This window comes from Osmerus eperlanus, chromosome 16 (assembly GCF_963692335.1).
Source record: "Osmerus eperlanus chromosome 16, fOsmEpe2.1, whole genome shotgun sequence".
Lineage (NCBI taxonomy): Eukaryota > Metazoa > Chordata > Actinopteri > Osmeriformes > Osmeridae > Osmerus > Osmerus eperlanus.
The window spans coordinates 12,803,117-12,814,458 of NC_085033.1; the positions used below are offsets into that span (position 1 = coordinate 12,803,117).

General features: G+C 48.3%; 1 protein-coding gene across 2 annotated transcripts in view; it reads right to left on the reverse strand.

The window, feature by feature from the left end:
• Window positions 1–8,679, reverse strand: part of skila (SKI-like proto-oncogene a) — a 22,868-nt gene extending 14,189 nt beyond the window's left edge. The window contains exons 1-2 of one of the 2 annotated variants that reach the window (XM_062480556.1): window positions 8,597–8,679; window positions 5,263–6,544 (exon numbers count right to left, since the gene is read on the reverse strand). In XM_062480556.1, the coding sequence (XP_062336540.1) occupies window positions 5,263–6,387 (1,125 nt within the window). In that variant the 5' untranslated portion in view covers window positions 6,388–6,544; window positions 8,597–8,679. Of the gene's footprint in view, window positions 1–5,262; window positions 6,549–8,594 lie in introns of both variants that reach the window. The other variant, XM_062480557.1, reaches the window with a different exon arrangement.
• Window positions 8,680–11,342: the final 2,663 nt, after the last annotated feature.

Genomic DNA, 11,342 nt, shown 5'->3' on the forward strand with positions numbered 1-11,342 from the left:
ACAAACATGCTGAACTAAATCTATGGCTGGAGCTGTTGTAATTTTTTTTTCTGGTAACATTGATAATGTTTGCGTTTGAGGGTTTCACACAAACAGACAACAAAAGAAATGTGCACGAGAAATGAAGAGAGGCAGGGAGAGACAGAAAGGCCAAAAGTTTTCTGCCGCGTGATTGGCCAAGCAGGAGGGCTGATCCAGACCCCATGTTTCGTTCAGTCGAGGTCTTGTGAGGTAAATTTTTCACCCTGAGGGAGAGCGAGAGGTAAAGAGAGAGAGAGAGGGGGGGGGGAGCCAAGGCCTGGTCAAACACAACAAGCCGTTGTATGCGGCATTTGCGTGTAGAAGCCTGGCTCGTGCAGAGAGCAGAACAGCAAGGGGAAAAGAAAGAGGGAGAGAGAGAGAGGGAGGTAGAGGGAAGCTGACCATGACTTCAGCAGGAGGCAGCTGTCCTAAGCCGAACCGTCCTCTCCTCTCTCCCCTCCCCCCCCCCCCCCCCCCCCATCGCAGCTCAACCTCTCCCCTGGGGCCCCTGTGTTCCTGACCGCAGTTGCTCTGAGTCCGTCTGTCTGGGTGTCTGTGTGTCTGGCCCGGCTGGCAGTTTGAGTAATGAGAGGGGAGTGAAGGCAGCGGGGGGAGGGTTCGGCTAGGAGCACATGTCTGAGCACAGACGGTGCTTTACGTAACACGCTCTGCCTCTCTCTCGTCTGACTGTAACCCTGACCGGGCCTGTCCTCTCTCTCTTCTCTCTCTTCTCTCTCTTCTCTCTCTTCTCTCTCTTCTGACTGTAACCCTGTGACCGAGGAGCCTGTCCTCTCTTGTTCTACCCCTCTCTTGCTCCCTCCCCAGCTCTCTCTCTCTCTCTCTCTCTCTCTCTCTCTCTCTCTCTCTCTCTCTCTCTCTCTCTCTCTCTCTCTCTCTCTCTCTCTCTCTCTCTCTCTCTCTCTCTCTCTCTCTCTCTCTCTCTCTCTCACTCTCTCTCTCTCTCTCTCTCTCTCTCTCTCTCTCTCTCTCTCTCTCTCTCTCTCTCTCTCTCTCTCTCTCTCTCTCTCTCTCTTCTCTCTCTCTCTCTCTCTCTCTCTCTCTCTCTCTCTCTCTCCTCTCTCTCTCTCTCTCTCTCCTCTCTCTCTCTCTCCCCCTCTCTCCCCCTCTCTCCCCCTCTCTCTCCCTCTCTATCGTCTGACTGTTGCCCTGTGACCAAGCCTGCCTTGTGTCACAGCAGCGACTCGCCACATCCATCAGGCTGCAGACCAGATCAATACACTCTGCCGGCCTCTCTACAATCTGCCTCCCAGACACACACACACACACACACACGTGGTCTTTTGCTTATGTAACGATCGACTTATCGGCTCATTTGGTTTCTTATTTTGTTACTGTCCACTAATTGGGGCCCAGGTTGTATTGACTGTTTAAAACCACACTTGGGCTCTGTCTGGATTGGTCTGAGCAGCCTAACAGCCTGGAGATGGTGTGAGATTATATGGTGACATGACTGGTGGGAATTAGATGTGTGCGATAAAGGGGAGACGTAATTGGCAGTGAGAGAGAAACGGAAAGAGAGGATGAGACCAATGAAAGAGAGAGGAGGATGTCAATGGCTGGACAGAGATAACATCAAGAAGAGGAGAACTGAAGAAAGAAAATCGTGAAAGAGACAGCAAAAGACGATATGAGACAGAAGGAGAGAGACAGACAGACACAGAGCAAGACAAGATTGAGTGCCACAGCTGCAGTGGTGGTTATGAAGTCACTGGTTTCCAAACAGCTAAGAAGAGGAAGCCGGAGAGGCCAGATGTCTGCACTCTGTACCGCAGCCGCTGTCTGGGACATGGAGAGACAGACAAACAGGCACACAGACAGACAGACTGACTGGCAGACAGTCAAACAGGCACACAAACAGGCACACAGACAGACTGGCAGGCACACAGACAGACAGTCAAACAGGCACACAGACAGACTGGCAGACAGTCAAACAGGCACACAGACAGACTGGCAGACAGTCAAACAGGCACACAGACAGACTGGCAGACAGACAAACAGACACACACAGACAAACTGCTGTCTGCACTGACACCACTCAGCTGACACTGGGCCAAGAGGCTGCAAAGCTGCATTTAGCTGACAACCACGCAGACAGCTAACAGCTAACCATTGGGCAACACGGCTCAAGCCTTACACCAGTTAACAACGTGAGCTAATCGTGGCTTCCTCCAACTCAGACCAATTAAAACGGAAGATTTTAATACGCCCTTGACCCCATTTGGTTCGCTATTGACAGGGTTATTATTTATAGTGTTCAAAGGATTTTTATGACAGATAGAAACATGTGCCAGGGACGTTTTGTATTTGAAGCTAATACTATTTCGCAACAGATCAACATAAGTCTGGGAAGTTTCTATTTCATGTAATCAGGTGGGAGAAGTCATTGTCCCGCGGATGACGCCACGCTATCAGTCTGCGAGGGAAGTACAGACACTCGTCATCGCTTCAGGGCCAGATGAAGTCATTGTTTCATCCGACGCCAAACGTGTTCCTGAAAGGAGCTGTCGATTCTCTGTTGTCATTGGCGGAGTCTCGTCTGGCTAGCTTCCTGTTTCCTCTGCAGGTCTCCGTACGGCTAGGTACAGGCTCTAAAGTCTCTTGATGGGACAAAAGGGCCACTTAGGAGACCAGGGCTTTCAACTGCTCCTCTCAGACTGAACACTCCCAACAGGAAATGGGACCAGTCTGGGGAGCTGGCTGAGGAAGGGGGGTGGGGGGGGGGGTTGTCCAGAGGGCTCTCTATTCCTCCACGCCCCAATGTCCCTCGCTACCCCTCTCTGGAAGACCTTGAACTGGGTTTCAATGTGCACATTGACACAGTATGTATGTGTGTGTGTACACAGGGGCTAGTGCTGCAGGTATGGGGGGTCTGGAGTTAGGGGTTAAAACAACATGCCGGGCGGTCCATCTCTCCTAAGGCATGCACTCTCCCAGGCTAGTTTCCCCTTCTCCCCTGACGACCTTTCACTAACATCCACACGGATGTGGAAAGTATGAGTCACTCTCCTGTACCGCGCCGGGCAGCAGCTCTCCTGTACCGCGCCGGGCGGCGGGGCAGAATCTGGAGGATGTTCAGGGTGAGAGGCGGTCAGGGGCTGCCAAGAGGCTTGTCTGTCTGTACCTCCCCCAAACCCCCACCACCCCCCTGTTATCACATGCTCACAGACGCCCGCACACACACACAATGGAGGGGGGGGGGGGGGGGGGGGAACCCCAGAGTGTCCTGAGTGGAGCAGAACAGCTGAGTTGGGTCAGCTGGTTCTCCGAACATAATGGCCTTTCACACGCTCGGACATCCTCTCTAGAGGAGCTTCTTCCAGAGAAGCTCGGCGCCAACGTCACCTGCTTCCTGGACCCGAGAACCACAAAGCGTTTTTTTAAGAATTTGGGATGTGTTTATTGAGGATTGCTTTGGCCAAGCTTTAGCAGTTCCGTGGGTAAGTTGTAGGTCTATAAATGTGTTGTTAAATTTTTTTTCGCAGTACACACTGTGGCAATAACAGCAGAAAACTCCCCTGGCAGGGGGAAAACATCACCTGAAACTGTAGTGACACAAACGCTCCGGAGGGCCCTAGAGGTGTGAGACAAGCCTAGGCAGAGATGTGTCAGTAACACTCAGTTAACAGCAAGAGAGAAAAAGAGAGAGAGAGGGGGGGGGGGAGAAGAGAGAGACAGAAAGAGAGGGGGAGGACAGAAAGAGAGGGGGAGGAGAGAGAGAGAGAGAGAGAGACAGAATGAGAGACAGAAAGAGAGACAGAAAGAGACAGAGAAATAGAGACAAAAAGAGAGACAGAAAGAGAGACAGGAAGAGAGAGCTGTGAGTGTACCTTACTGTCCAACTAACCCTAACAGTTTATAGAGTGTGTGTGTGTAAGGTTGGTCTGTCTGAGTGGCCGCAGGTCTGTGTGTCTCCAGCTCTCTGACTGGTGCATTCAGTCAAGCCAGGGGGGAAGGAGGAGGAGGGGCAGGAATGTGGTTTGGGTGCTAGACGAGATACCAGACAGTATTTCCGGCACACACACACACACGCACAGACCGGGGCTTCTCCCTTGCTTAGAGACACAAACAAAACACAATGTGAACGGCAGATTATCGTAGCACGCCCTCCCACCTGTACACACTATAAATATAAAGTGCTAACCCCTGTCTGCTCCACAGTCACACCCTTAACCCACATCACGCTGGGCCACGGCTACTGTGAACAAGCAACTTTGAACACACAAGCTCAGCGGGGGGGGGGGGTTCTCAACTGTTCTCTCTCGAGCACGCACGGACGTAAACACACACACACACAGCTGGTCATGAACCACAACAAAACAAAAGAAATCCAGTTTGGTCAAGAGGGGTCATGAGACAAGGACCAGTCAATGGATGTGGAAACAATCTAGAGCTTTTTTTCAACTGGAGTGGGTTTTGAATAGGGGCTTTGCGCCCTGTGCACTCACATCTTTTTTTTTTTTTTTTTCTTCTTCTTGTTTTTTTTTCTTTTTCAAATGGTGGAAATAAAGAGAAAGGGTAAAAAGCTGGAAAAAAAACCCTATTTAGAAGAACACTCCATGAGGTTCTGGTCTTTAATGGAAACTACGAGTGATACAATGTGGGCATTCTCCATGCAAGTTATTGCTGGTATGGTCCATTCAGTGTAGAAAGAGAGAGTAAAAACTGTAAAAACATGGGACGATCAAAGCCATAAACAGCCATTCAGATAGTGCTCACTGAAGGAGTGACAACGGTAGCAGCGCTAAAGTGAGAGTGTGGGTTGTTTCGGCCTTTTGTTCCGTGACATTCTAGAGTGACCCCCAGATGACCTAAGGGACAAATTATACACTTCCCCTCTGGCTCTGCTTGCTGCCGGGGACAGCTGGTCAAACCTTCACCCAGCAGGCCAGGCCAGACGCAGGTCACCTGTCCCCGGCCCTGCTAACACGCTCTACAGGTCAACACTAGCTTAAGACAACCCCGTTGTCTTCACACAAGGGGATGTAGGTCTACATAAGACCTTACACCAGAAGCGATAACCTCATTAGAACTCCAGCTTGGAACACCTATATGCTATTCTTAGTAAACAAGGTCCAATGTTTAATTCCTCCGCAGGCAAGCAGATCAAACATATGGAACAAGTAGGCTAGCATTAAGGACAGGCATCTGCTGGTATCAAAAGGAATCAAAGACAGGCATGAAAAGAGGCACTGAAAATAACAAAGGTTAAGAAGTGCTTACTTTGTCTAGCGACCTCTTGAGCTGGTAGTGGAACTTCTCCTTCATCTCCTCCAGCAGTCGTCTGAGCATGGGTTCCTCGGCCGAGCCCAGGTACTTCTTCCCCAGCAGCAGGTAGCAGGGCCACTTGGCCGAATCGAAGCCCCAGTGGCAGGTCCTCTTGTCGGGCGACTTGTGAGAGTGCATGACAAACTTCTGCGGCGAGAAGAGCAGCTGGCACTCCACGCACTGGATGCAAGGCGCCTCGGGCTGGGCGTAGAACTGGGGCACGAAGAGACCCTGGCACTTCCCCAGGCACTGGTGCTCCACCTGGAAGCTGGCCTCGCTCTCCTTCAGCAGGCCCTGAACTGGGAGCTTGCCGGAGGCGTCGGCGGGGAGGGTGCCCCCCGGGCGCAGCAGGGCGTTGCAGAGCCGCTGGGCGTCCGTCAGGGTGATGAGGCCGCAGGACGGGGCGTTGAAGGGCAGGATGCCGAGCACCTTGAGGATGTGCAGCTGCTCCGCGTCGCAGCGCGAGCAGTAGACGTAGAGCTCGTCGCATACCGCGTTGATCTGTTGCAGCGAGAAATCGCGCAGCACCGAGTTAAGGACCTGGGGCAGGCACAGGCGCTTCTCCCCCCCCACGGCAAAGCAGGAGATGGACTCTCCCTCCAGGAGGGAGTGGGTGAGCTCCGTGGAGCTGTCGCAGGGCACCAGCAGGGGGCCGCCCCCCAGGATCGGGGGAGAGGGCAGAGGGGCCATGCCTGTGGGGGAGGAGGACTCTGGGCCGGTGCGTGCCGAGAAGGCGGCCGGACCTCCCAGAGAGCTCTGACTGCTGAGGGTGAACTGGGCCAGGGTGTGTTTGAGCCCGGGGCTCAGGTCCAGTGGTTTGGCCGAGCCTAACATATGCAGCTCCGCCCTGCCTTCCACATCCATGTCCGAGTCGCGCTGAAGCTCCTCCACGTGCTCCCTCTTCACCTTGGGGGTTCTGGGGAGGGACTCCAGGCTGCGCCGCTTCAAATTGATTTCAGCCATCACCCGTTTCTTTATTGGTGCGTCTTCCAGTCGCTCCCTGTACAGACGCTTCATGCTGCCCTTGAAAGAGGTCAAGTCTTTGAACGGGGTTTTCAGACTTGTCTGAGTACTGGCCATGTCTAAGCACAGATTTATGGTCTTGTTTTCTCTATGTTGAGCCAGGCTGAATGAGTATGCGTTCTCTTCTTTTTCCTCTTTTCAGATGTTACAAATCTTCTGGCATTCAGACACATGCATGGTGATGATGATTGAACTTTTCAGTGATTTTAGTCTCCTTCCTGAGGGCAGAGAGGAGAGGTTGTTTTTTGGGGGGGGGGTTTAAGACGTGGACGTAAAAGAATAAATAACATCCTAAAGAATTCAAACCGTGTTCACAAATGCTCATTCTGAAAAACTCCTGTGGCAAATGTAACACTTTTACATATGCTGAAATAACCATAAGGAGCTTAAATTTTTAATGGCCCCTTTCCTTGTCCTGGCTGGGGGTTGTGTTACTGTTGGCATGGACCATTGGGCCAAATGGCTATTACCATACTTCACACAAACAAGACTATTCAGTAATTGTAATTAAACAACATAAATTAGCATATATCGTTTCTTCAATGGCAGTGAAGTACAATTACCAAAACGAGGTGTTGGTTTTAGCCAATAAATTGTGAGCGGCCAAGAAGAAGAAACTCAACAAAGATCAAGTCATGTATCGTTGCAGAGTAAAATAAAATGAACAGATCTCATGGTTTACAAAACTACAGTACCCATTCCCTACCGTTGTGCTACTATCATGCTCAAGGTCTACTTACCCCACGCTGACCCCATCAACTACGTGGAAAACAATTGATAAAAGACCATTCATTCACCTCATTCAATTGTTACCGAAACGCAAAGCAACGTAGTGTTTCCCCTTAGCCACGGGATTTTGCTGACTTCGGCATCAATTTGGGTATTCAATCTTTTACAGAACACTCAAATGTAATCTAAACGACAGTGGCTATTGTAACGTTATGGATATACATATAATGGATAATTCTCTACTTCGTCTGTTAACATTTTTAGCTAAAACAGGATATTTTAGTTTTGGTGTATTCTCATCAAAATGCGGCGAAGAGTGGACATGTACGAATCTATTTCGGCTGTCGAATGGTTACGACGCATTCAGTCTTATGACGCTATCGCTAGCATCTTAACATGATTCTGTACTAGCTGCTTTGACTATCCAAGCTTTACCCCACACATTTTACAGAACATAACCCTATCGAGTCACAAAAGCTGTTGATGGATGACTTGGGGATAGTAAAATAGATTCCAGTCTGCTCCGCGACATCAGTGTCAGTGCTGTTAAATGATACATTTCCAATAATGACGGTGGTTTGTGGCGAGCTTATACGCTGTGATTCCAGTCTTGAGCATCGCTTACCCCCACAAAATGCCAATGGTATTCGACCTCATGTATATTAGTGTTAATAGAGAAGAGAACTGCTCCCGTTGATTCCCTGTATTTTTTCTCTCTACTACGAAACTAACAAGGACATCGCGACTTGCTCCACGGAGCATCAAGCCCACCTCGCACTCTACTATCCCTCCTTGCTTTGCGTCTGCAAGTGCAAACTGTACTTCGCCTCCGGCGCTGGCTCGCCACGATGGAAAAGGTACGCAGACAGCACTGATAATGACATTCACTGTCTACCGTCTGGAACTGGGTGAAGGAAACCCGGACTAGACAACACCAGATAGCTCAATAAAACATTCAAATGTCGGTGAATTACATATGGGCTTAATCACCAATTTATAGGCAGCCTACGCGTTAGCCAACTAACTAGGTTTAGCCGACGATGTGAGACTTCCAAATAACGTTACAGTACAGTAGTACTCGATGGCTCTAGCCGAAACACAGCTACAGTAGACGGTGTGTTCTTTTTCGACCAACCGTCCCTTTAAAATGATCCAGAAAATTTATTTTTCGAACGTAATAATATCATTAGATAGTAATTCATATAAAACACAGACAGGTTCAAACATACTAGCATGATGAATGACATAAAAACGAAAGATTGCCTGCACCGTTAGCTAGCTAGAGTATTCCACTGTCGGGAAACTCAGCAGCTATCGTAGATTCCCTAGCAGCAGCTTGTTAGCTTAGCCACCAACATCAGACTAGCATAGCGCGAGCGAGCGTTAGTAGTATTAAGCTACGTTAAATCCTCATAGCGTGCCTTCCTTTCGGTAGAACAAGCTAAAACCTTTAAATAACCCAACATGTAAACATGAAAAAGCCAAGTTTTATCAGTACAGTACAATGGATAAAAGACGAACCAAAATGTATTTACACTTGCCTGAACGAGGTCGTATCGGCTCCTCTCTATCGGTTCTCCTCCGTTCTGAAAAGCCTAGTCGACCGTCAACAAGATGCAGCTAGAAACACCAACAGTCCAGTAACGTCACAGCACGACTTAATGAGATACGTCACCCAGACTCGAATTGGGCATGTCACGGAAACTGTGCGGGGGTGTCTGTCTGTCTCGCAGTCTGGAGCTTGTGTTTACCTGCAGAATGCAGCAAAAGACAAATGTTTAATGATTTTTAGGAAAATCACGCGTTACAATTTTTTTAAATTAAGTAGCACATGCCGTTGACTCTACAACGTTAATATAATATATTGGGCCTATCCTACGCTTGCGGAGTATTATACATCTATTTAGTTAGCTCTACAAACTTACATTTGTTGACTTTAAAATTTATGGTCATCAATCCGACCATCCAAATGACAAGTGTTTTTTTGTTGTTGTTATTGAAATGATATTTGTACTCTGACGCCGCAGTATCAGAACAGAATATTTGTTCTGTGTTAAGTCAGTAAACTAAAGAGTTGTTTGAGGTTACGAGGGTAAAAAAAATGACAATTGGGCAATAGGCTAGTGGCTCCTGAAATGACCCCATTCAAGTTCTATCTAGTTTTAGGCCTATATGGCCTATGCTTTAAGCATCAAAGGGTAGATTGTTCTTGATTCTTCTGTTAGGGTGTAAATATGTTTTCATGCAAGACCAAGAATAGTCCGTTTGGATTTGACTGTAAGTGTTGTAGTTGGCCAATCTAGACAGTCTGACCTACATATGTCAAACTGAGCCTATAATTAAAGGCTTATTCGGTTTCATCAGTCTCGTCCATTCAGATATTAGCAATAGGCTAGTTGTTTGAGTTGTAAAATGAATACTGGGTACTGTATGATTGGCCATAACTACATGTCCTTTTTGTTCATAAACCACACAATTTTACATTTTTGAAGCCCAAACGCCCTCCTCTCTGAGACACACAGTGGAGTTCCCCTCACCCGGAGAGACCTGGAAAATATTGAGAAAGTTTGGACCTGGTGGGGTTTGAATCCAACTGAAAAACTTTTGGTCTGATAAAACAATTTAGCATAGACCTGTTTGGATTTGTTATTTAGATATTTTGACAAACATCAAAACCCTTCATGGAAAGTGCACCGTCGCTGTCTTAACCGCAGTCTAATGTCACTGGTCAGCAAGAGAACAACTTGATAAAGGTTTGATAAACAGCTCGACCACCAGTTCACCTCTGCCAGGCTCCCCTCTCCCTCCCCCCTCTCCTTTGGCAGCAAGGTCAGCAGTTGTATTATGACAGCAGATACGGGGCGTACACCCTGTCCAGTCGCTGAGAACAACAAGGGGACATTGATTTTCTTGTTATAACATCACTCTGTGTGCTGTGCCCAGTAAATTAATCTCATATGTGCAATAACATGGCCGACGCTGATTGCTCAATCCAGTGTTATGGAATGGGGTGTGAATATCAGCATCAAGAGAGTAGGGTTTATAGATAGATACACTGTGGTGTGAGGGACACATTAATAGACCTCTCTAGCAAGGCACTGTTTCAAGTGTTATTGAGTTTTGCGCTAAGTGGACCCCGGAGGCAGACGGCACAATCACACTCGTCATGGATCTTTCTTTAATCTATATAAATCTGTCTGGTGCTGTCATATTGTGTGTTGTCTGTGAAAATATTTACGCTGTCTGAATATTGTCGGGTTAGTATATTGTCAATAACCCGGAACCACATTTCTTGTGTGTGTTCACATACTTAATTACATTTACATTTACATTTATTCATTTAGCAGACGCTTTTATCCAAAGCGACTTCCAAGAGAGAGCTTTACAAAGTGCATAGGTCACTGATCATAACAACGAGATAGCCACAAAACATTGCGAGTAGCCAAAACATGAAGCACACATTGTGAACAACCAAAGTAAGTGCCCAAAGGGAAGAACCATAAGAGCATGTAGTTAAACAAGTTACAATTAAACAATATGAACTTCTATAAGTGCAAGTGTACCTGTGGAAAATAAGACAAGCAACAATAATAAAAAACAATATATCACAGCGAGTACAAACAATTTTAAATCAGTTACCACTAACCACAAGAGCAACAAGTCTCTGAGCAAGAGTCATTGTGATCCTTGAGGAAACTAACATCGGGTCAAGCGAACCATTCCTAAGTACTGTTGTACTCCCGGAACAAGTGCGTCTTGAGCCTTTTCTTGAAGGTGGAGAGACAGTCAGTGTCTCTGATGGAGGTGGGGAGTTGATTCCACCACTGGGGGGCCAGACAGGAGAAGAGCTTGTGTTGGGACCGGGCGGTCTTGAGCGGTGGGACCACCAGGCGGTTGTCTGAAGAAGACCGTAGGTGACGGGTGGGGGTGTAAGGCTGCAGGAGAGACTTGATGTAGATGGGTGCAGTCCCGTTCACTGCTCGGAAGGTCAATACCAGGGTCTTGAATCTGATACGGGCCATGATAGGTAGCCAGTGGAGAGAGATGAGGAGCGGGGTAACATGGGAGCGTCTGGGTAGATTGTAGACCAGGCGTGCCGCTGCGTTCTGAATCCTCTGAAGAGGGCGGGTTGCACATGCTGGGAGACCAGCGAGCAGCGAGTTGCAATAGTCCAACTTGGAGAGGACAAGTGCTTGGACTAGCAGCTGGGTGGAGTGCTCAGACAGGTATCTCCTGATCTTCCGGATGTTGTAGAGGGTGAATCTACACGACCGGGAGACCGC